This window comes from Embiotoca jacksoni, unplaced genomic scaffold, assembly GCF_022577435.1.
Source record: "Embiotoca jacksoni isolate LCO1_2020_lvr unplaced genomic scaffold, fEmbJac1.0.p SCAF_5, whole genome shotgun sequence".
NCBI classification, from domain to species: Eukaryota; Metazoa; Chordata; class Actinopteri; family Embiotocidae; genus Embiotoca; species Embiotoca jacksoni.
In genome coordinates, this window is record NW_027185403.1 from 17,970,214 (window position 1) to 17,996,338 (window position 26,125).

Sequence of the window (26,125 nt, forward strand, 5' to 3'; positions counted from 1 at the left end):
CTAAAGTATGGTCGCAGAGAATTAGATGCATGTTTTACCTTAAAAGTACAAGATAATGTGAAATTTAAATCTGTAATGGATTCATATGTTATAACCAATCAGGATAAAATGTCAGTTTTAAAAGGAGCTGAAAAGAGCTTACAACTATATTTTAGTATGGGGTGAAAAATAGATTAAAAAAAAAAAAAAAAAAAAAAAAAAAAAAAAAATTCTATGAATTTAGTGATTTAACAAGACATCCAACACACTGAAATATTTTTTTTTACGGCAAAAAGGGTGACTAAATGTGATTTCAGTCTATTTATGGCCATAAATGACATTTCAAGACTTCGGTTTTTCCAGTTTTTAAATGCTGAACAACAAAAACAGCTAAAAGAGAATTTTCATTTGAATAGTTCATCGCTCTCTTGTGAAAATGTGACCCCACTGATTAACACAGCTAGAATAACTGTCAGAAGAAACTCTAGCTGGGTCTGAGCAGGATGCTCACACTACCCAGTTTACAGCCTCCATGAAAATCCTCCTGGACGCTAAACAGGCGACGACCACACTGTGTCACAGGTTCAACTCCAGGTTGCTCCCTCTTTTCTCCTCCACCTCTTGCTGCTTGTATGCTCTTTGATAACGCTGAGATGCTATAAAAATATTTCCTCTGTAGCTGTCATGTTGAGGCTTATTTATAGCGACAGCCAGCTTAGTCTGTTTTTAATAATTCACAGGGAAAGCTGAAATTCACAGTTTGTCATTCCTGTGTCACAGTGTGAACTGAACTTGCCTGTCTAGTGGCTTCATCACTACATACAAATTTGTAAGCCTTCCTAAAAAATTTCAGTTTCCAGTAAACTCATAGTTGTATGAGAAGACGACTTTTTCAGTTCAAAGGAATTATTTAAATCCTTTTTTGGAAGGTGGGAACTTGAAACTTTCGATCACAATAAGCATGAATACGTCTCCACCCTGTTTCCTAACATGGTTTGGACATACTGTTACTGACAACACCGAAGTAATCCATGACAGTGTTTGTTTCTCCACAATCACTAAACTGCTCTGTAAAGGTGGATTGCAAATGACAGGGGAGGAAAGTAACTAAGTACATTTACTTAAGTACTGCACTTACATACAGTTTTGAGGTTCTTGTACTTAAGTGGAGTATCTCCATTTTTTGCTACTTTGTACTTCCACCCCACTTCAGATTTCAGAGGTAAGTATTCTACTTTGTACTTCACTACACTTATTTGACAGCTTTAGTAACTTTTCAGATGAAGGTTTTAAACAATGGATAATAAAACAAACTTTCAAAATACATTGTTCAAGATTAAACCAGTGGTTTTCAACCTTTTTGTCTTCTGGCATTTTCAAAGAGCAGTGTGTAGTCCGGTCACATTTCTGATGTCTGAGAGTTGTTAAAAGCTTCACCAAATAGCGATTGTTCCCTCTGAACTTCTAACATGGTTTCATTTCACTAAATGTTCAAATGATTCAATATCTCAAGAAAAACTGAAAACAGATTTGTGGAACAAAGATTTCGTTTTTTTTCCTCCAGTAATCATCTGACGACCCCTCACATTGATCTGCTGTTCTTGGATATGAAACTGTATATAAAGTAGTTCAAACCAGCTCCACCTGCAGCAGCTTCAACACTAACATGCTGTTTATACACTGATGCTTCAGTCTCTATCTAATGATGTCATATGTAATAATATCAGTCAGAGGGATCTAACCAGTACTTCTACTTTAATACTTTAACTACATCTTGCTGCTAATACTTCTGTACTTTTATTTCAGTCGGATTCTTCATGCCGGGTTTTTACTTATAATAGAAAATGTTCACATTACTGTAATTATAATTTTACTAAAGTAAAGAATCTGAATACTTCTTCCACTACTGGCGAATGATTACCATACCAGTGGTGAAGTGTCGAGAGAAATTTGTTTTGATGTAACAGATTTAAAAGTATCCTGTTGAGTTTTGGACCACAAGTAGAACTAAGGAGGTCCTCTTGTTTCTTGTTTCTCAGTGTGATCTAAAGCTGCATTGTTTTCAGAGGAAGTATTCCCTCAGTTGAAGAAAGTAAAATGCACTTATATTCAACAGGCTAGCCTGCTGTAATACTCTCCTGCTTGGTCTGCCTAAAAAAGTTCAAGATCACTTACAGCTGACTCTTCAGAGCTCTGCTGACCAGGACCAGAGTGAGAGAACACATTAAACAGATTTTAAAGTCCTTACATTAACGGCTGTCAGCAGTCTTTTCCTTGTCTTCTCATGGTCATGCACCAACCTGACATGCCTCCATCTCTGAACCCGGGTGGTCTCTCAGGACTCTTAGTTGTTCCAAAGTGTAAGACAGTAACGTTTGGTGAGGCGGCTTTAAGTTTTCATTCTCTGATTGAGGATCTGAGAAGATCTCTCATCGTTGACATCTTTAAAATCAAATTTAAAACCTACTGTACACTGCTTTTGATTTGAACACTTTGTGGCAACAGTTTCATTTTATTTTGACCTTATCTTGTTTTGTCTCCTGTTTCCTTTAGTTGGTTTTATTTCCCTTTGTTTTTTTAATCTACTTTATTTTAATAATTTAGTTTTACAATTATAGTTGTTGCTACATGATAACGATTTAGTTATGAATTCTCCATCATTTTTATTTCCTATGCGCTTTGCTCTCAGAATTCATTTCTTTTTTTTCCCTTTGAACTGTCTGTTATCAGCCTGCCAATCATCTGTGAAGCTCTTTGAACTACTCTCACCTGTACCAAAGGTGTTACACTAAGTTTGATTGATTGATAAATAATACCTTTCACAGGATGTCTTGAGTCTGCATTGCATTCTGGTCTATTGAGACTATGGTGGACTGTATATCAGCGCAGCAACCACCTCCTCTGATAGAATGTCTCCTGGACATCAGCCTTGTTGGTAGTGAGGGACGGATGCTGAGATCTGATCTATACACTGACTGTCCTTACTGTATTGTTTCCTCTTAATTCTCTTTTGTCCCTTCACAGAGCTAATCCTGTGAGTGTGTTTTGTTAATACTTACTCTGTGGAGCTGTTCTTGTGGTTGTGTATTGGAGAGATGCAGGGTGGGAGGAGCAGACAGTCTTTGTCCAATCGTAGCTTCTTATTGCAGTTGACTGATGACTCCCCGTGGTCAGACTGGGAAGACAGAAAACACAGAGATTAAAGAGAGTAAAACACACAGATGAGGAGAATTTCAGGAGATAAATCCTGCTTCACACCTTGTGTTTCCTCTTGCTCTTGCTGGTGTGTTTCTCTGTTGGAACCACCATGTTTGCAGCTGCCTGCCTCCTGTGTTTACCGCCGTTCTCTCCTCTCTCCGTCCTCCCAGCCAGCCTGGGATTACTCTGCTCTTGCGCTGGGGGGTTGTCCAGGACCTCCAGACCTTGGCATATCTTCTCTCTGTCCCTCGCTGTCGTCCTCTCCCCGAGTCCGAATCTGTCTCTGTCCTCTCTGTCCGTCTGCCTCTCTCTCTCTGTTAATCTGTCTCTGTCACCTTGCCTCTCTCTGTCCTGCACTAATCGCTCATTTTCCTCCTCCTGTCTCTCCCCCTTCGTTAGCTTCTGTCTCTCTCTCAGCCCTGGCCACTCTCTCTCGTCCTGTTTCTGTCTTTCTCTCTCTGCCACACCTATCCTCTCCCTCTCGCACTGTTTCTCTCTGTCTCTCCCTTCACTCCCATCCCTTCCAGCATCTCCCACCCGGGATCTCTCCCCCAGACCTTGGCCGGGCACCCTGCTGAGCAAACTCAGGTCGATTTTCACCCATAAATTCTGAATCTCATGGTACTCCCTCAAGGGTGAAAGAGGCACCTCATGTCCCATATTGGAAGGTGGTGACATGGACTCCAGGTCCTTGCTCTGCCCTCCTAACCCTCCAGGATCAGGAACAGATGTGCCAAATGAACCACTTATGTTGCTAATGCTGAGGGAGTTACAGCTACTGCTGCCATTACTGCCGCTGCTGATGCTACCATTACTACTGCTGCTACCATTAATGGTCACACTGCTACCATCTTTGACTCGAAGTCCCTTCCCTCCAAATGTTCCCAGACTCCCCACACCGCCAGCAGAGCTGAGGCACGGGGGAAGAGGCGTGTGTATGTGCGTGTTGGACAGAGTCTGTGTGTTAATCGCCGAACGTGTCGTCTGAGGTGGCACAGCCGGGATTTTGATGGCTTCCTCTGTATCTGACTGGCATTCGGACGAGGAGGAGGAGGAATCTGTTTCGATGAATTCTCGGGACTTGGGTGTGATTTTGGTGCTAGGACCTCTGTGTTTCCTCTTGTCCTGTTATATATGAAAATATATGACAACAAAGGCCAAAGAAAAAGGAGATTAATTTAAATAAGTTGTAATTATTCATATGCACAGACCTAAAAGAAATACACACAAATGTGGAAAAGGCACATATAAAACACACATTGCTTGTATTTTCTCCACTTAGTCGAACCACTACAGCAATAAAAAGGAAGCTTTTTATCTACAGCTACCTACAGTCTCATAAATCTGGCTGATATACTGATGCACTTTTAACCCCCTGTAAAAAAAAAACCTACTGTAGTCAAACATTATAATCAAAGCAAAGCATATACAGTGTTACTCAATGTGATAATGCCATGCAAATTAGGCAGCACAAGCTTCCAGCTTGTTCTACTGATCTGTGAAGTGAAATGAAACATGTCTTAGTGTCTAATTTTGAATGTCAGAGATATTCAGTGAACACAAGTCACACAGTTCAGTGCAGGCAATCTGTTTGTCACATGCAAATTAAAAGATGCATGTTGCATTTCTTCTTTTGAATCCTTTCTTAGATGGAATTGCACAGTTTCAAAAAGTTGGCAGAAAGTGCATCCTCATTGATGGCAGCAGTGATATTTGTTCCTGACTGCTGTGTTGTCAACATTAATACATTTTAAAATGTTTTTACTTGAGAAGAAGTGCAGCCAACATTCAGAAAAACAAGGGAAGCCAGTTTTCACACAGAAGTACTGAATGCTGAACACTCACAGTTCCATCTTAGAAATCAATTTTATGACTTCCATAGAAATTTTTCTTTTTTCATTCACATTATTTAAAGAATGAATTTTTAACTTCCTCAGTCTGTCTGTTGAGCTCAGTTTCAAGTTCAGTTCACTCCTACTGAAGTCATATATTTTCACAAACAGGTCACATATAGTTTAATGTTTTAAAAAGGTTACTTAATTTCTTGTTTGTTGTGTATTTATACACATTTGGTGTTTGTGAGTATTTACAGCAGAATGCCTGTGAGAGAGTAACAAAGTGATGCCATTGGTCAACCCAATGAATGCTGAAAGCTGCTTTCACATATGCTGCAACCCTGAACTTTTCTAGAAAGGAGCCGGAGGAGCTGTATGTCTGGATCTTTTGAACTGGACATTAAACAGATTTTATCCCGCAAGCTTCCTGGAACAATGTATGTATAATGTCCGACTATCCAAGTGTGTATAGAGCAGGTCATTGTCTGCAGAACTGACGGTGAACAAGATCACATCTCCTGTAAGCTCTAATCAGAGACCATGTCTTATAATAACAAAAATATGAAATATCACCTAATTTAATCTTCCCAGTGATGAAACTGATTCTGTCTCTTGTGCATCATTAATTCAACATCCTGTCAATTCTTTTTCTTCCATGAAGGATGTGTGCCAGGTAGCAGAAGCAGCCACAATCCCTTTTGTTTATTTTCTTCTACAAAAGCTATGTATACACCTACATCTCTGGCCTCGTCTTAATTGAATCAAAACTGACCCTTTGATGCTGAATGCCGATCAATTATCCTCGACTGAAACAAAGAGAAGCGAGCGAAGAGCAGCACTGTCTGTGCTACATCAACATTAGAAAGCTGCTACAGAGGCAGATGCAGTGAGGAAAACACCACTAATGTTCCCAGTCTTCAGCAAAACCCACTCACTTGGCAGACATGAAAATTGGAATCTTTCCAATGCATGTTGCCATCTGCAAAATCCATTCTCTGTAAATGCCATGTTGTGTTTTGTTGAAAGAGAAAAAAAAGGAGAAAACTGTCCCCAGTAAAATGCTTATTTACACTGCTGGCAAAAGCTTTTCTTTTCTTGAACAAAAGTCCTCAGCTCTGCTTTCTGGAAAGTTCACCTCTTCTCACTGTTGACATTAGCTGTCCTGCCAGCTGTTCAGCGCAGCTAACGTTGGCAGAGGATCAAACGACGTGACAGCACTCACAGCACAGGTTGCAGATGTGAGCACTCATCTGGATTTTCAGGTAATTTAGGTGAGGTTATATCTTTTAGCAACACAGGGGAATGTGCAGCTGTGTAGTCTCGGGTTGTCGTTGACAGGAGGCGTTGTGATGCACCTCGATAGGTATAGCATAAAATATTGTATAAAAAATGACAGCGTGTGATTTATTATATTTTTAACAGCTGGGATGGTCTGATAAGAGCATTATACATACATACCCAGTTAAGCTACTGGTATTTCAGAGCCATGGTCAAAGCCATTTATTCTAACTAGCACAATCCTCAGTCAGATAACAGATCAATGGGACTAGACAAACATATTCATGTTAGCAGTCCCTTTGCGCCGGCACTCTCTCTACCCTTGGGGGATGGAGAAGGAAGCGCTGCAGGTTAATAAGGGGGATGCAATTTGGTCATTTTGCAAACAAGGGGCAGGGCATCCCCCCTCATTCCTACCCATCCCTTAGTAATTAATCTCAAAACCATTACACAATATTCGGTGTAATTTTGTGTCATGATTATTTCTGCATTTGCCTTCTAACCTAAAATAATGCACTTTTAAGTTGATACACATTAGGGGAGTTAAAGCCTCATGACTAGTGGGATAAGTGGAAAGATATTCTTTTATTTAGTTTTTCTGAGGCCAATTATCATTTCAAAAACAAACCAACATGTTTATAAGTAGGCAGCGGATAATTAATTATGTGTACTGTGAGAATGAAATAAAGTTTGGGGCTCTGAGTGGCTGCTTTGTTGATTGAAGCTCAGACTGCTGATGATGTGTTGGCAGATATCAGGGTCACACATGTCATGCTGGGTCACTTTTCTAAGTCTTGTCCTATGTTATGACAGGACATGTTTGGATATGCTAGTTGTTGCAGTTTTCCTTGTTGCATTCTCATTGACTGCTGGCTCTCAGTCTGTAGGTTGTTTTTTGTCTCAGTGGGTGAAGAGTTTTTTAAGAGTATTTTCATCAAACTAGGAGCATAAAAATGGAGAGGAACATTTTGTTCAAGGCAAAAAAACAATAATGATGTGAATCACCAGTGTCATTTAGATGAAAAACAAAAAACAAAACAAATATGGCATTTCCTTAAAAGAATCCACAAAGCATTGTGTAATGCTGATGTTTTTGTTCTTCCAATTTTTTTTTTTATAAATTAAGTTTACTGCATTGTCTTGAAATTTAAATAATCAACATTTAAAGCATTTTTTATAACTCTGGACCAGTGTTGGGGAGTAACTAGTTACATGTAATTAAATTACACAATAAATGTAATTCTAATCTGTCACAGTTACTGAGAATACTTTTTTTTTTTTTTAGTCAATTTAAAAAAATGTGGTTGATAATAATCTATTCTTTTTGTTAAATATCTTATATAGAATGTAACATTCACTCTGTTGCTTTGCGTGCTTTTGCTTTCAAGAAAGCACTCAAATTCTGACCACAGTTTTTGACTGGTTCTCTTGTTTGACTTTGCACCGCCTCTCATCTGCCAATCAAATCAATGTGCACTGCTGAGCGACCACACCGAGTCGGGTAAAATGAAGGGACATTTAAAAAGAATCATTCTGGAACCGGTGTCAAAAATTGTGAATTGTACAAACCCCTTTTGAAAGTTCTACCATGACTCCGCATGAAATCAACCTGAATGTAGACTTGGTTTGAAGTTGTGGGAACATTTTTCCTTTACTGCTGTCTTGTCATTTGTTTTGTTGGTTGTACTTTAAAACCAAAACCTTCCAATCTTAGTTCAGTTTATATTGTAGAGCCTTTAGTTTAAGTTTGACAGTAATCGGTATTGAGTACTGTTGTGACATTTACATGGCCTAGTTTACATTTATTTTTTAGGACATTTCAGCTTAATCGCTCAGTTTAAAACACATGTTGGAGTAAGTTACCTTACTTTAAAGAAGTAATCCAAATAGTTACATTACTTCTTATATTTTTAACAGGGTAATAGTAATCTGTCACTTATTACATGTCATAAGTAACCATCAAACACTGCTCTGGACTCCTTTACATGCTGCTGTTTAAGCTTTAAACCACTGAAGTAAAGAAGAGCTCTATTTTCACATCCTGCATCCATTTCACTGCTATATTTGTTATAAAATCTTCCCTGTTCTTTTCTATATATGTCTTAGAGTGATTTTCTTTCTACCTTTTCTCAATGTTTTGCACATTTGTCAAGTAATAATACATTTTCATGTTGTTGAGTTGTGTGACTGACAAATTATCTAGAGACTAAAATAAAGTGATCAGTACAGGATACATGGAAAATGTGTTCCATACAGTATGTGCAGGACTTGGTTTTGAACTGTATTCCAGATGTGTACAAGTGCAGGGAAATGGTCCGACTGTGCTTGAGTCATACACTCTAGTTGTCAAAACACACAAAACTAACCTGGTTTACACTGACAGCAGGCGCGGGCACAGGTGCTTGCTGTAGCGCTGCTGGTGGAGTGACTGTGTTGTTGTTGGAGGTGGTAGCACTGCGAGGTTCTTTCCTCGGAGCTGTTTTCCCACTGGGGGGTTTGCTTCGTGGCCTCGGGGGGTTCTGATGCTCCAGGGAGGGGGGAGGCAACAGGTCCTTCTCTCTCGCTGCAGGGCTGGCGGATGGAAATACAATAAGAGGACCTGAATTAGATTCACCCTTGAGCAAGGCACTGACGCCCAAGCTACGGATGTGCAGTTGTACACTGACAAACAGTCAGAGATAATGCTGGCTTTGACGAGCTCCAGGGGGTGAACGTGTGTTCAAATGAAAAAATATAAGACAGCATGAAATAATTGAAAACAGCTTGCATTCAGATGAACTTGTTTGGATGTGGGAACCTTAAAATGGAAAGAAGGAGAGGAAGGAGTTTTTTTTTTCTAATTTCTAATTAGCCTAACATCAAGACTGAGTTTGATGTGGTTTGCACTCAGTCTGAGCATTTTTCACCTCAGACATAGGAGGGACAGTCTTCAGGGGTTAGCTGCCAAAAAACTCTGAGATCCTCTGGAGCCTTTGTCAGCTCTCCATACTGTGGTAGTGTTAGGCAGGGTTCTACAGCACTTAAAAGTAATCGTAATAGTTATAATAATAACATGTATAATGGCAGTTATAATAGACAGCTACTAATCAGTAAATATGATGTTGCATTTGTCTTGTTCTCTTCAGAATCTCAGGCTGTAGTTGAAACGGAATGAGCAACTTCGTCTTCTTGTTGTGTTTTTCTACAGATGTAGTTAAGACAAAAAGCATAACTAACTTCACTTTATTGATTAAAAGGGAGTTTTTTGTTTCATATATACACAATAAAGATGATGTCGTTTTACTGTTTAAAGTTATGAGCCATTCGTTTTCAGTGCCACTTGTGGTTTAATCCTGTTTTAAAAGTAGATGTAAACTTTCTATTTCTAAAAATAGAATGTGAGGTTGCCAAGGGGAGTGACCATTATTATTTTCATTGAAATACAATATATCCATGACTGCTATATCTGCCATTTTTTATCCAGATAAATGAATAATTTTGCAGTGTTGATCTGTAGTAATAATTTAGGGAAATGTGACACTATCTCACATGAGAAACTGAGAAAACAGCCTGATCTTTTGTGTAAAGGAGGCCAAAAAGCTTTGCCAATAAATCAACATTCTTCATAATTCTGTTTGCTCTTTCATCCAAAACATAAAACAGCTGTAAGTTCCTCCCTTCCTTCGTACCTGTGCTGATTTGCTCTGCTCCATGTCTGGTTCTGATTATCCTCCACACTGTTTGACCTCTCGGTCCGTCTGGGCTGTTTCTTCCCTGTGGTGTTCCTCCTCGGAGTTGTGACCTCTGGCCCTGACAACAGGCCCGGCGACAGCCTCATCTTCGACCTCTGGCCCTCCCCTGAGAGCTTCTGGCTGAGCTTGGCCTTGGCCTTCTCTCTGCCCGGGCTGCACAGAGCAAACATGGATTTTTCTTTTATGGTTACAGACACATTTTTGTCAGTTGCAGCCAACAATTTATTCATCAATCTGTCAATGTTTCGTTCGTTCATTTATTCAACAGATCTTATTTAAAAAGTTACTCTGGCAGTCTTCCACACTTGTAGCACCTACCAGAAGGTGGTCCTCGTATCCTTGTGCTCCACTGTTGGTGCAGCTGGAACAGGGTTGCTGTTGGATCCACAGGGCTTGGTCTTGGCAGCTGTACCCACTCCTGCTGTTTCATTTCTTGGAGAGAAAGTCTCTGGACCCTGATTGATGGATCCTAAGCAGTGGACCGTTTGACCAGAGTAAGTATTTCTAATCAAACTGAAACATGTTCATCTCGTCCATCTGGTGTGTAGTTACTGAGAGACAAAGATATTTACTGACCTGAGCCATGATGTTCCTGCTGTGGGGGTACTAGGGGTTTGGTTTGAGCTTGGACTTTATTCAGCCAACTGTCCAACTGCCACTTGTTAGTAGAAGGGGGCTCTGGCTAGAGGAGGATAAAAACAACAAGTTGATAAATATTTCAGTAAATACATTCTACAACACCTACATCTTATTAGGACGTCATATCTGAAGTGTCAACATTTCACTTGGTCACAAACCCCTGGAAAACTCAAGGGAGGTTTGAAATGATGTTTTGAAAGGCTGCCAAAGTAATAAATCATTAAAAAGTGCTTCATTGATATTTAAAAACAACAATTTATTCTGTTTCTGTTTTGTGGATTATTGTGTCATAGCTGCCGCTGAGCTGTGCTGTATGCTACTCGCATGTTTGGACCACCGTCACGATTTTCTTCCTCTTAATCTGTATTTTTCTCTGACTCTCCTCCAGTGTGTGTGACTGCATAAGCCTATTAAACCAGGAAGCGTAGAGTCATTAAAATAATGTGATAAATAATGTTATAATTCGTCTTTCTGCAGTTGGAGTTTTATGACATTCAGAAGACCATCGAGAGACTGTTTAATGCACAGACAGTCAGAGTCCCAGTGAATAATAGTGAATCAAGGGAGAGTAAAAAAGGCAATGAAAGTGCATCTGCCGCTTTACAAAATGTAAACAAAATTGGAGACACTTGCAAGAGATGAAGACACCCATGATATCAATATTTTTTTATCACTGAAATGATGAATGATTGTTAAAATAGAATTCTGCAGAGGAAGCTAATGCTAACTCTACCTTGGCAGAGTAGAAGCTGGCAAAACAAGATTTTGATAGCTGGCAAAAGTGAAACCTGTCATTATGACTCATGTACTGACTGATCTTCCCATTTATTTTACAGCACATTAAATCGAGTAGTTCTAGTTCTGGGACTATAATATTGTAGTTATAGTATGTTTTTCTCCCAAAAGAAAAATGTATTTGTTTGTTTGCCCAATTAACAACTTTGAGTTGAACTGCACTTAACCATTCCACATGATCATGTCATCCACTGTGCACACAGTTACTGCGAAGACGAATAGATACACACAAACACAGAGCTGTCATCCTACCTCCGGAGTGTTTGTGCGGGAGGCCTGATTATACTCGCTGTCACTGGAGCTGCTCTCTGACTCGTCTGTGTCAGACTCGGAGCTGCTCTCTGATTCACTGCTGCTCCCCGATGCACCGCTAAAAAAGAAAGAAAGACAGAAAGAAGGGAAGAAGGGGGAAGAGAAGCAACATGTCACAATACAACAAAACAAAAACAGTTTTACCAGACGCCAAGAAGCAGACCATTGGATGCTGTCACTTCCAATAGGTTTATGTCAAAAAGTTTCACCACAAAGTTTCCCACTCTGTGGGACTAGACAGAGACATCCACTTTCTCCTTTGCTGTTTGACATTAAATAAACCACCTGTTAACAGTGTCCGACAGAAACAAAAAGAATTCACATAGCAAATTCCAAACGCAAGATTCCTCTTTATGCCGATGATGTTTGACTTTATCTTCAAGGGCCCACAGATTCACCAAAGGGAATAGTCAGCCTTATGAACCATTAAATAAAATACACCATAACACCATAAACAGGTCTAATCAGTCACACTTTCAATCTCACCACTATTCTCCTTCCATGAACTCTGTCAACCTGAATAAAAAAATTCAAATCTGGAAAAAAAGGTGACAAGGTTTTAAAATGCTGGGCAAACCTCTTACTCTCCATCTCAAGTCTCTTATGTCTTGTTATTGATTCCAAACGTTGTGCAGCCGAATAGACTTAAATGCTAAATTCACTTTTCTACTGGAAAAAATAAAAAATATTTGTTCACTAATTGTTTTTTTTCACACTCAACTTTGGATGGTGAAACAAAAAGGAAAAACATCTTAGAAATGCCCTGCATATGTTATTTTTATATACATGTATATAGACTGTATCTATACATGGTTCACAACCCTTAATGGACTTTAGCCTGATGGATTGTTTACAAATGTAAGTGGCATGTGTGGAAGTGTTTTCTTCACAGCTATTGAATGAAGCCCTGCAGTCCTCACTGACTCATTGCATTTTTATTTTTTTAAATTTTTTTTTTTACTCATCCTGCCAGGTAGTTTCTACTTCAGAAGTAGTCATAGATCAGTGTCAGAAGTTATTAGAGGTTCCCGCCAGGTCACAGCTTTCTGTCTTGCTCCTTTTTTGTTCGACGGCTTTGGTGTCACAATCTTAGCTTCCTACTAGTCTAGTTTGAATAAGATGAGCTGTGAGCTGAGACTGTTTGCCATTCCAATGAAGTGGTAAGAAGAGCACTGGACAATTATCATATGTTTGGTGGAGACTTATACAGTACAGTCTCAGTTCACAACACCGTATGTTACTCTTACTAATGATCTTTGGTTAATTCTTGTGGGGAAATTTCCAGGTGGTGCAGTTGGATGTTCATTTCATTCTGCCTCATCTTTGCATACATCCCGACTTAACACAACCACCAGGAACATAACAAATCTTCACCACAACTTTCAAAACAACACATTATTCTAATTTATGGATTTACTGTTAACGAAGATGGAAACATTTATCTTCAGTTACCAAAACAAGATAAGTAATAATCTCCTCCTCCTACTAACATAACATCATGCTCTTAAGAAAAGTAAAACTCTCCGAGCTGTATAAATTAATCCTTTTTCCTTTCTGTTTTTTTTTTTCTTTTTTTTTTTTTTCATTTCAGCAGTTTTTAAGACAAGGATAATAATCAGAGAAGCCAACCACCTTGTAGCAGATTCACTAAACAGCATCAGACAGAGAATATAATAAAACGGCTATTAATAAACGCGTAAACACTGCGTTCTGAACCCGTTCAATTGTCTCATCTTCTCTGGTGCTTCGGCTGGCCTTGTGTTCATCCATCCTTCCACAGTGCTTTAAATGGCCTCCTGGAGGCAATACACCAGCTCGGCCGAACTTAAGAATACACACAAACGCACACGCACACACAGAAATTGCAATTATGTGTAGTTCTCTTTGTGGGTGTATGTGTGTGTGAGTGTGCACGTAATTTCAGTTCAAGGCTGCCATCACAGCAGGCACCAATCTGTGTGAGCAGTCAAGCAGCAAATCCATCAACTGTTCCTCAGGCAACACACACACACACACACACACACACACACACACACACACACACACACACACACACACACACACACACACACACACAGAGTGACAGATACTGTATGAATGCAGTCTCTGCCCTGTTTTTCTTCTTCTATCATTACTCATGTATTGTCTGTCTCCCCTTTCCTCTCTCTTTCAATTTCAATTAAATTTTCAACTCCGTTTGCTCTACTAGCATCCCAGTTGAAACAATATTGGCAAAGCATTGAGTTAAATCCCTGTTTACATGTTTGTGTGTATGTGTGTCCTTATACTTTATGCATTCCCAGCCAGTTGTGTGTTTGTAAAACATTGAAGCAGTTTCAGAAAATATTTTGCACCAATACAAGAAAACTAGATATGTTTTTATTTTACTGAACAATGCAATACCTACAGAGAATAGCAATATGTTTTCTAAGTTTTTGTTTTGTCTTTCATTGCTTATGCCTGGCTGGTAAATCAGAATCAAAATAAAACAAGAAATGAGTCAGCAATACAATTCCCCATTCAATAAATGTTTTCCTCAATCCATTCAGCTCTTTCTTTTAGCAGCATCATTTTAATTTCCTTCATCCACATTATTCCTGTGACCGGGGGAAAATGTATTGACGAGGCCAAGTGAATTCAGACAAAGATTCAGTCTGTATATCACTGCTGACAGGGCGAGGAGACACAACAGGAGTGCCAAAGACAACCCTGTACCATATTAAACAATGGTCATACCATCATCAGTGCAATTACTTAAGTTTTAAATATACAAAGTATTAACATATTTGTATTGACCACTTGGAGGCAGCATGATAAGCTGTGAACAAACAAGTTGACATGTTATCACATTAACAGTTGATATGGTGAACATGTCAACAAACAGTTGCCCATTAAAAACAACCAGCCTTAAGTCCTTCATTTTGATGATTTTAAGTCATCTTTTAACTGTATTTTTGGTCTCCACCCACTCCTGAAACAAATATTTGGCTCTTTTGATGCTAAATGCTCCGCTTTTTTCATGAGCTAATCTTGTCTGTTTGCCATTTGGTGCTGAAGGCAGGATGTGTACGGCGGCTTTGTCAGAGATTTTTAGTGGAAAATATCTGTCTGCTGCTCTTGAAAAGGAGGTGAAGGAGGAGAACTGGACAGTTCAGAGAGTGATCATTTTCTGCGGGGTTATCACCGAAAGTGACACCCTTCGCACATATTTCACAAGTACGTTATCAAAGTTACAAATATTAGCTAATGCAGCTTCAAACATACCATAGTGGATATAATACATACAGATATGATAGATTAGAGAGGAAGAATTTTAAAATTTGTACATTGAACTTCAGAAAAATCATTCACTCGTTAACTCATTCCCTACTCTCTATACAATAGACACTCTGTATCTTAGTCTATGATCGGCAGGAAATTAGGATTTCATAGCAATCAATTATTTTGTGTCAGCGCTGATTAATCAATTCAATGCCCCCACTGATAACTGTAGAGTCATACAATGATAATGTTTGCATCTATAAAATTGCAACGAATACTGTGCAGGGTGATGGACACTGTTTTCTTCACATTGCTGTAATTTTTAAATTGTGCATACATGACACACACAGTTGGTGATTAGTAATCAAATAATGAATCAGTCAATTGCCAGATAATTACTATTTTGATAACAAAATTATGTTTTTTTATTTTCTTTAATTATATCTTTATCATCTGTTTTAAATTTTATAAATCTCAGAATTGTTATTGAATATTAATATTTTTTGGAAATGTCAAATATTTTCTATTATGAGCTTTTCGAATCGAGGATATTTGCCTTTTTTTAAGTAAACATAATAACACGAAATTTTTTAAATTTGTTCAGACGAAAGAAGGCATTTAAAGATGTCACTGTGGTCTGTGGGAAAATATTAAAGGCAAGTTAAATTGTTTCTGTTATTTTAGACAAAATAATCGATGAATTGAAAAATGTATCTGCAGATTCAGTTATAGTAAAAGTAATTGTTTATTGATACTCTTTCTCTTTCAACATATTCTCGGGTTTTCCTAGTTTTTCACATATTGATGTTTTTGTTTGGCAGCAGGGTTGTTTCTGAAGTATCTGTTTATGTTGGACTGTCCTGTGTTCTGTCCATCAGCAGCTATGACTGTTTGTTAAGAAAATTAGGTGTAGTCTGACAAATTATGTGCTGAAATAACTGAGAAATGACATTCTTGGGTCAGGATTGTCAAACATGGTTTCATTCTCTTTTTAATTTTTTTTTTTTTTTTTTTTCAAGAACAGTCTGTTTATGCATGAATTACTGGAGGACCGAGGTAGAAATGCCAGACAGATGGTGATAGCAGACATATCCCGGAGTAATGTCTAGGTCTCCTTTTTATGTCCCTTATTGGCTTTAAAGAATCTTTTGATGTGTAACTAAAGGGAACCAAGTGTCCTGTGTGTGAGTCAGCAGCAGCTCTCTCTTGCAGGGGAGGCTCATTAGTATTATTGGTTCGAATCCAAAAGATCCAGTCTGCGGTGCAACTGCAGTATTGGACTCTTTATTCATCTATCAAATGGACAAGTTTCTGGATGGACATATGAGGCAAACATCTAATCAAGTCTCTGTTGTTTTGAACAGCAGCAGACAGCGTAACATGAGGCTGCCACCTGCTCGACCTCCAAATGTCTTTACTTTGCAAAATAGGGCGGGAGCCATGATTTTAAGAATACCGAGTTCACAAGACAAAGAATCTGGTCACCAAAGTCTCGTTATTTTTCTTCTTTTAATCAGGGTTTTTTTTCTTTTTCGGGGGATTGGGGTGAGATGTTTCATCGGGAGCCCCCGAAGGGTTATGGTGATAATTTTGTGAGGACTACTTTTGTGTTACCTCACAATGCTTTTCTTCTTCCATTCACTCTGAGCCACGTGTCTGTTTGCATTCAGCTGGTCTGGTCCTTATGAAACAGTAGTGTGTTGGTCCATTTTAGCTGTAACCTGCTTCCAGTTAAAGGAAACACACATATTATGGGAAGGAGAGATGTTGTGACACATTGTGATGCTCTTTCATTTAAAAAGGCCGATGTCCGACAGTATTCGGCTTGTTGTGAGCAGAGCTGCAGCTGTTGTGCCCGCTGTGAGAGAAGGATATTGTTGGCTGGATATAGTTTGGACTTTGGCTGCTGCTGTGGTTCAATGTGGAGTGTTGTGTACGAGTGAACGAAAGAAGAAAAGTATTGCGAGGTAACCCAAAACATATTGGGAGGGAACGCAAAAGTAGAGTAAAAATCTCGCCATGACCCTTCGGGGGCTCTGTAGTTTCATACTAGCTGCTCAGTTATATTTTCTACACGTTTATTTTAATTGGTTTCTTTTCAAGTCGACAGCGCTAACAAACTGAACATAAAACACTACTCCAAAGATTTTGTCTCTGTTTTCCCAGTAATTACTTTTAGTTACTAGTTGCTTACATAACCGTCTAAATGCTGTTTCATCGACCAATCTGCATAAAATTACACTGGAAAAAGTGCTGGATCTTAGAAAAAAAAAAGTCTGATAACCGTATAGGTAATCCCCTGAGATTATTATAACCCCCAAAAATTCCAAAATATTACAGAAGACATGACCTCAGTATCCCCAACTGGATACTTATTTTTTCAGACAAAAGCCGCTTAGAGAACAAAAGCTGGCATTTATTTTTCCTGGAGAATATTGATGAGACAGGATTCTCCCCCCACTCGATTCAAATTGATCGAGAGTGGATGTGCAGAGAGTCTTCAGTTTATCACATATACAGTCTAACTGTTTCTCCTTTTGCCACAAAAAATAATACTATTTGGAGGGCGCTTAAAACTAAAGCACCTTATTGTTTGATGAGTGCCTACATTGTAACTCAGGGAAACAAATCACTTCCCCTGGTGGGCTAGCTCACATTGTCGATAAAACATTTTGGCAAGAAATCAAGGCGAGAGCAAACATGAGCTGAGTGTCTGCTGTATAGATGTACACTGTTCTCACTTGTCATTAGTGCTGGATAAGAGAGGACTTCTGCGAGTGCCGGGCTTCGCTACGTATGAATCCGTCTGCGGCCTTAAGCAGTGCATAGAGGAATGAATGATTTAAGTCTGCCTGCATGACTTTTTTTATTCACTGTCTTGTTATTGGATGTTTACGACATGAAATGTCTCTTTTAAGCTCCAATAGAAAATCTGACAGACTGTGCATGGCAGACAAAATAGTGCAAGGGGCATCTAATACATTTGATGGTCGTTTTTTTTATGGCATTTCATTTCATCCCTTCATTTGCCAAAAGATAAAACTGACTGGAAGCATGAGGGGAGTTTATATTTCCCACACTGATAAGTTTGTCTTTATTGTCTAAACAGCGCTGTGTGAAGTTAAAGGGAAGTGTGAGTGTCTCCTGCTCTCAATGGGATTTTCAGTTGAGCGCTCTCTTGCCTATTTTATTCTGGCAACACAAACAGTATGTGTTGGAGGAACGAGATGAAAGGAGATGAGTATGTGTGTGAAAGCATTACATCTGGCTCGCTTTCCTCCTCTATTCTCAGAAATCAGCCGTCAGCTGTCAAAAAATTTTTTATGTCGTAGTTGGTGCCAAATTAAAATGCAACACCACCTGGTGCAATCTGACAGATCGGCTTTAACTGGACATTTCGGGAACATTTCTAAGATGTTTAGCTGAAGTTAAGACATGTAAACTTCAGGCAGGAGTGAATTTAAATATCTTGATGAATGATTTGATGGACATCGAGTTACTATAGTATTTGTTTTAAATACATTGTTCTTGTAGTCAGTTAGAAATGATAAAACATAATGTATTTGTGGTTGAAGTACAACAGTGAAGTGCAGCTCTTTATCCGAGACTTTCCTCCTCCAAAAAAACGACCTTTGGTTCAAGCAGCTTATTACAACCCACAATTCAACCATTCTGCTGAAGTTATTGTTACATTCAGCGGTTCTGCTTCAGAGTATTAACTTTTAATTAAAATTTTTAATTCATCGCTTAACTTTACGATTTATAGTTAGAAGACCTCAAGTGGTCACATAAATAAAAACAATGTGGTGTCTTGGAGAGGTGATGCATGCAGATGACTTCTTTCTATTGAGAGTTTTTCCTTGTCAGGAAGAAGAAAGTTTGATGATTGATTTGATACGAATGCGAACTTGAGTGCAGCAGTCAGGAGAGATTTTTAAAATCACCATGTTGTTGTCATGACGACAAAGGTTGTGACCATTGTTACCTTTCCATTTCCAGGAGTCGGGATATTTTTTTGAAGTCACGTTTATTGTTGTCATGATGAAAAAGGTTGCACAGCGCTGGTTGCAAGATACTGGTGTTCGCTTTCCGTTTCCAACCACAAGTCAGGAGAGATTTTTAAATCCGTCTTTAATGTTGCCGTTGTGATGAAAGTTGCATAATTTTAAGTAACTTCAACTTAACACGTGGTTCAAGTCATCGTTTTAACCCAAATTATAATTTTTCCCAAATTCAAAGTTTTTTTTTTGCCACCAATGGAACTGCTCTGATACTATCTACTGCTGAAGTCCCTTGTCATTCAGTACCAAGTTTCGATATCTAGGCTAAATCCACACAAACGTGTTTTTGTTTTTAAACACATCACTTCTGCTGTGTTAACACATGAGTAGATCTTATCAGCATCAGTGAGCCACAGGGGTTACCATACTTAGATAAAATCCCTTTTTTACTTTTGGTAAATCTTATACTTTATTTCATTGTTTTCATAGTTATTTTTGGCCACATATCTGTCCGAGTTACGCTCACTGCAGTGAGTGGACAGTGGACAGTGTGCACAGCCAGCAGGGTACTATCTAATGTTGAGGACATTGGTAAACTGTCCACTGAAAAATAATTCATGCAATTATAAGCTTTTTCCGCCCCAATAGTGTAGAACATAAAGACCTATATATATATATATATATATATATATATATAAAAAAATAACATTCAGAGTATAGTTGAGTTATATTAAAGGCATTTTCCTCTTCAGTGTTTGACATTGGTGACTTTCTGTTCTTTTCTGTATCTTATGCATCAAGCCTGTTGTGCTTATTTAGGACACAGAGCTCTCTATTTATTGTGTGTATGCCTGTGTCAATGTTGCATAAGTAACACAGATAAGACTTACAAAATAGCCTTTGTCAGATCTTCAGGCTCCAACAGAAGCTTTGGTGTCTGTCTGTTTGTTTGTGTGATAAAATCACAAGCACAACAGGGGAAATGAAAGCCTCACAGCCTTGACAAAATGATCTGTTGGTTTGATACGTCCAGTGGGCCTCACAAGATCCACATGACACCCACATACTTAAAGGCTGCTGCAGAGCTACGCTTATGTCTAGAGTGACTGCACGAAGCTGCCAGTATTTATGGTTGGAAACACAGAAAAGGTCAAGAGGGGAACTGGCTTACATCACACCTGAGACACAGTTCAGTTATGTCATCAGGTAAAAGGGCATCATCTTAAAGTTTCAAACTTTGACTGCTGAAACACTTTAAATGGATGCTTTTAGTGTTTGTCCCTTTGTTCCTGGTAACAATCAATGAATAAAACATTATAAACTGCAGCTCAAAATGTAACACTTGAAAGTTAATTTCTGACCTTGAAAACAACAATCAAAAATCATCTTACCTCAAAGTCTTAATCTAGCTTTTTCCAGAGCGTTTAACTACATGAGTGCACTTCTAAAAGCCCTTGAGTGGAGGGTTTTTGCTCTGTTGTCAGGGAGGATTATTGATAGCTGTTTTCATTAGGTTGCTAATTAGCTAGTAGCACAATTTAGCAAAGCATTAACTCTGTTTCCTAACATGGTGATGGTTAGAGAAATATCATGCCCTTGGTTAAATGTTGAGAACAGAATAAGTCATGTTTACTGTGCTTTTTATGCTCATCAACAACGCTGACCACCTTTGTGCAACTGCTCTGCAATGCTGATAGCACCTTTTCAAACTGGAATAGGAATATAATTTATGTAGTAATCACAACACCTTGGTAAGGTACTTAGTGGCATATTTTGGCACATAACTGGGAAACTGTATTTGGGTTAAAAGATGTTGATAGTTATGCAACACTGGGCCCCTGGGTGCAGACATGTGCACGCCCCTCCACCATCTCTACTACAGATGAGAAAGACCACCAGACTGAAAGAGACACAACACAACCACACACCACATAGCTGTGTTGTTTGTAGCCGTTTTGTCTCAAAGTGTGTATCTTTCAGAGGTTTTGTAGTTGTATCATGACTCTTTTGAGAAAAATTGCATCTGGTTACAGCTAATTTGCATCTCTTTATATCTGTTTTGAGTATCTTTGTAACCTTTTACATCTCTTTGTGGTCGTATCATGATTTTGGTCATTTTGCATCCCCTTGTTGTCATTTTGTGTTTCATTTGTGTATTTTGTGTCCTTTTTTGGATATTTTGCTGGCACAGACCAGTAGCCCCCTGGGAACTTGGACACCTGGGCCTGTTCCCAGCAGGCACATTCAGTTCAGATTCATGGTTGGTCCTGATAAAGGATATGAGGAGCATTTTTCCTCTTTTCTTTGATGCTATGAATGTTCAACCATGACTTGAGTGAAGGTCTTTATTACCACCTGTATGTATTGATTGTGTCCTGAAGCCTCTTCTCTCCCTCTAAGACACTTCAGCCTCAACTGTCCCTGCTCTTCTCTTAAAACTGTACTTCTGAAATATGTCTGACTTTATATTCCATCCAAGGTCATTGGAAACACATTTACAGGGTCGTCGAACATCTCTGTTATTTTACTATTTATTTTAGATTATTTATTAAACTACCCTGACATCATTTTGTGAAAAGAATAAATCAACGAAAAAGGCAAAATTCAAGAAGGATTACGATAAAGAACTATTTTTCACTTTAGAAATTTATATTTTTAACAGTAGTGACAAATTACAGAAAACTCATGTTGGATTCATAAAGCAGATCTTCATTGTTTTTACACTATTTTACACAAAACAAAAACTGATATTAACGTTTGCAGAAATTGCTGCTTAATTAGTATCAAATTAGTTTTAGCAATATTGTTTTTGGTGGTATGTCCTGTCCATGTATTGATTACCTGGACATTAATTATAGTTAATTATATTCAATCCTGTATACAGAGAGTTCTACTTCTCATACATGATTTTCAGAGAAGCGACACACTGTATTTTTCTACAATCATTATATTCTCCTCTTTGCTCTCTTCTAAATCCTCCGGGGTCGAACTGTGTAACACTGTTCAGTTTGGACTCTGTCACCGTTAATTAGGCAGCAGGAATTGAACATAAGGAGGACAATCACCATACAATACACAGTTGCAGATTTTTTTTTAATGTTGCAATTGCTTCCACTGTGAAACCGAATTGATCAGCCTCTGTGGACAATGGAGCGGATGGCTTGGGGCCAGACAGGCCATGGCTCAGATAAACTGCAGCCAGTTGAGACAAAATGTAACCGAGTGTGAGGAAGGGGGATCATGCTGAACAGGTAAATATAGCTACCTAAAATAACTGAAGAGCTGAGTGAAAATATGTAAAATTCTGACGGTGTTATTGGATTGTGAAGTGAAGATGTGGAGGCCATCTGGGCTCAGTTCATCTGTCATCTTATCATCTGCCTTCAGCTCACTGCTTCTGCCCTCCACTTGGCAGAGCTTCGTGCTGCACAGCTGGCTTTACAATCTCCCTCTGTCTGCCTCTCAATCATGTGTGTGTACACTCCAGCATGTGCGCTTGTGTGTTTATGTGCCGACTTGGATGTGTGCTTGTTTACCTTCCTCAGACCTGTGTGCAAACCTGTAATTTATGGAGCACTTCGACAGGATTTAAGAAAGTTAGTCTACTGCAGTAAACCAAGTGCATTAAACTATCTGACCCACTAACAAAACCCTGGTGCAAAATTGTATCAGTAGTGGCTGAGTACAATTCAGACACCAATCAATAATCACTGGAAGTTAAATTAACGATGTTGAGGAATATGGTTTATTATAAAGACGGATGGTAAGGAATATCCTTATCATCATCATTTTCATTGCAATCATTATTTTCGAGTTTATCACCCATATTATGAGCTGAAACTCTTCATTCAGTAACACACTCCTGAGTCTGTCCCCTCCTGGAAACCCAATTTGAACTTAAATGTGGACATTTTTTGAATGTTATAAAGATGAGCATTTTTAAAGAGAGACCTCTACAGTTTATAATGCCCAGTGCTACTTTCATTTTGGGCTATTTTTGATATTTACTTTTACATTGTCTTGTTTCTAATATATCCTTAAGGGAGCAAAAGTTTTATACTTTAAAACTACAGGTAATGTAAAGATAATATATCTTATGTATGGCTGTAATTATATTAACTATTATATTTTACTACTTGTATTTGTTACACATCTGCTATCTTTACTTCATCTGTCATTCAGGACTTTCCCAATACCTTTCATGAGTAACTATTCCAAGTTACGTAGCTTGATCAACACAAGCACCTGTGTTACACGTAGTTTTGTGACCACTGTTATGTGCACAGTTGCTATTTCACCGTGGACCTGAAACTTGAGCAGAGCTTACATCAAATTTTGTGTCACATTTTTGGTGGACAAAAGAATGGTGCCAAATCTGGCGAGTCGGGGGACTCGCCAGATTTGGCACCATTCTTTTTGTGGGGACCAATGACTGTGTTGTTGTAAGACAGGAACTTGTGTGTTTTCAGTACGCTGTGAGGAGCCACTTTGTCATGTTGGACAATCCAATTGCCTTTGCGCCAAAGTTCAGGGTGTCGGCGCTAAATGTTTTTCCTCAGATCCCTCCGAATGTCTAATTCAGTTGGTGTAGACAGTCTGACGCTGAGGGATGAATTCACAGTGGTGTCCACCTGGTTGCGCTCCTGACCTGACGTGCCTTTTTCGGTCTTGGACAGTGATGTTCTGCTCCCCCTAAAATGCAAATGTCACTAAAAACACCTCGCCTGGCTCTCTAGAACAGCTCGTTGCCGATGTTGAAATCACAAATGTGCATGTACCAGTGGTCATAGAAAGATGTGTAAAACCAGTACTGATGTTTATGAAGCGATGCACCTTGGAATACTTACTCATGAAGGTTATTGCACCCGCCCCTGCTGTGTGCACATCACTGTGCTTTGCTCTGTTTGTGCAACAGTAACAGTCTTGGTTGTAAATGCATTAATTAGAGGAGACATTTTGGGGGGGTATCTGTGTTTCAGGGCTGCACACGAGCTTGAGACCATGTTGGCTGGGAGGGAACATGCAGTGACTGTTCATGGTACCATGCAGGCACATACAAGCAGGATCTCTACCCTGCTGCTTTGTTTCTTTACAACTTTGAGGAGGTTGTGCTATTGACATTTCTGGTACCCTGAAATATAATGTTGAAACAACAAATCATCTTTCAGTGCACTTTGGTTCATTGAGTAATTATTCAAGTTAATACTTGGATTGGATCAGACAAAATCCTGCAGTACGTCTATATTAGATGGTTTCTTGTATCAAATTCCAAATCAGAAAAATATAACTTTTTCACTTTTTCATGAGAACGTTTGCTGATGAGTTCAATCATTCAGCGTGTACGTCTGTGTTTGTGTTTGGTTGAGTGTGAGAGTGTTTGCCTGGGGCGCTACTGTGGAGAAGGCTATAATAGGTTTCCATTTCTACATATGTGGTGTAATGCTCCCTGGCAGCCATGAGAGTGACAGTGTTGAAAAGGTGTTTCACATTTGAACTCATGTCACCCTACATGCACCTGACTGGCAGGGTGCACCTACCCTGCTTAACCTGTCTGTTTGTAACCTTCCAACATGTTTGTATTATTGATCACGAATGGGAGTGCATTCATCTCTGATGAGTTACATTATAGGACAAGTGAAGTGAGACCACGGGTTTCTCTTTCAGCAGGTTTATGTTTCTGCAGTTTATTGCAGATAAATATCTGAGTATTACATTCTACAAAGGCATTCATTATAAGCTTCCATTTAGAAGTAAAGACTCTTGTTGTTTTAAGGTTATCACTACCTGCTTGGAAGAAGACAGAGATAGCCTTTTCTGATGTCAAAAGCCATTGATTTTACAAGGCCAAACAAACCAATTTCCAAAAATAAACACTGGAGTGAAACAGAAAAACAAACAAACAAATAAACAAACCTGCTACCAGGGAATGTAACCTTAAGGGCCCCCGCATTTAATGGCGACATTTACGAGCAAACTGAGAGTGAATCAGTACATATCTTTTGCAAAGTTCAACTTTGGTGATCTTTAACAAGTAAATTTACACCACTGACCAACAGCAAACCATCTCGACAGTGATGACCTACGAGGAAACAGCAAGCCAAAGAGTCCAAAACAGGTCGCCAGTCCATCACAGGGCCAACACGTAGAGACAGACGGATACAAAGTCCATTCACGCTCTCTTTCACACCTGAGGGCAATTTATAGAATCACCAATTAACCTGACCTGCATGTCTTTGGAAGGTGGGAGAAAGCCGCAGTACCCGGAGAGAATGTAATGGCACACATTCAATATATAATATGTATTAACTTATTGTCCTGTTGGCAACCAGCCGGACAGCTGGTATGCTAAGTAACAGTTTGCAGCTGATGAGCACTTATTTGTTAGCTGTTAGCTTACCAGCTACAGTGTATTAAGTGTATCACCAAGCTTATTAGTGCTTATAAATGTTGCTGTGCTATTTAATGGTGTCATCAGGAGAAAAGCTGAAGCTTAAGCTGGCTGTTGCCAGGTCAATATATTTGACTGACCATGTGCGTCTGTGCTGACTGCACCAAGACTGGTTATCTCAAACTCAAAAAAGTTTGATTCTTTCTGGTTGTTATTTTCTCCATCTCCATCTCGTTTTCCTTTTTTCCTGGTACATTATTGAATGGATGTCATAAAACCTCAGAACAAGGACATCTTTTTCTGTGCATGTCAGAAGTTTTTAGGCTCACACTGTTCACCTCACTATACGGCCCGCAGAGAATTTGTGTCTATTTACGTCCATCTTTCTCCTGACTTGCAATCACGCTACCTCTTAAATGTGCTTGGTGTTCACTCTGAACACTTTCAGAGTAGTTTAGAAAGACAGTGCAGCAGCTATTAGTGGAATCTGGAGGAAGGTTTCTACTCAGCAACGAATAGAAAATGTAACTTTCAACTAGATTCTTCTCTACCCCAAAAGCATTCTGTTAAGTTTCCTGTTGGTGTACACAGCACAGGAAACAGGGACTCGGCAACCTGCAACAGCAACCTGTTTTTATCTTTGTTGAGTTTTACTGCATCAGCGTATTGATTTCCCCATGACGGAAAAGTTGCTCATCCCAGTAATGA

The 26,125-nt window shown here is 39.0% G+C and overlaps 1 protein-coding gene across 1 annotated transcript in view; it reads right to left on the reverse strand.

Annotated features, from left to right (window-relative positions):
* Positions 1-26,125, reverse strand: part of aff2 (AF4/FMR2 family, member 2) — a 149,691-nt gene that overhangs the window by 22,032 nt on the left and 101,534 nt on the right. Inside the window, exons 11-17 of the mRNA XM_069170446.1 lie at positions 11,708-11,825; positions 10,598-10,703; positions 10,340-10,490; positions 9,959-10,174; positions 8,657-8,861; positions 3,238-4,302; positions 3,039-3,154 (exon numbers count right to left, since the gene is read on the reverse strand). Of these exons, the coding sequence (XP_069026547.1) occupies positions 3,039-3,154; positions 3,238-4,302; positions 8,657-8,861; positions 9,959-10,174; positions 10,340-10,490; positions 10,598-10,703; positions 11,708-11,825 (1,977 nt within the window). The remainder of the gene's footprint in view (positions 1-3,038; positions 3,155-3,237; positions 4,303-8,656; positions 8,862-9,958; positions 10,175-10,339; positions 10,491-10,597; positions 10,704-11,707; positions 11,826-26,125) is intronic.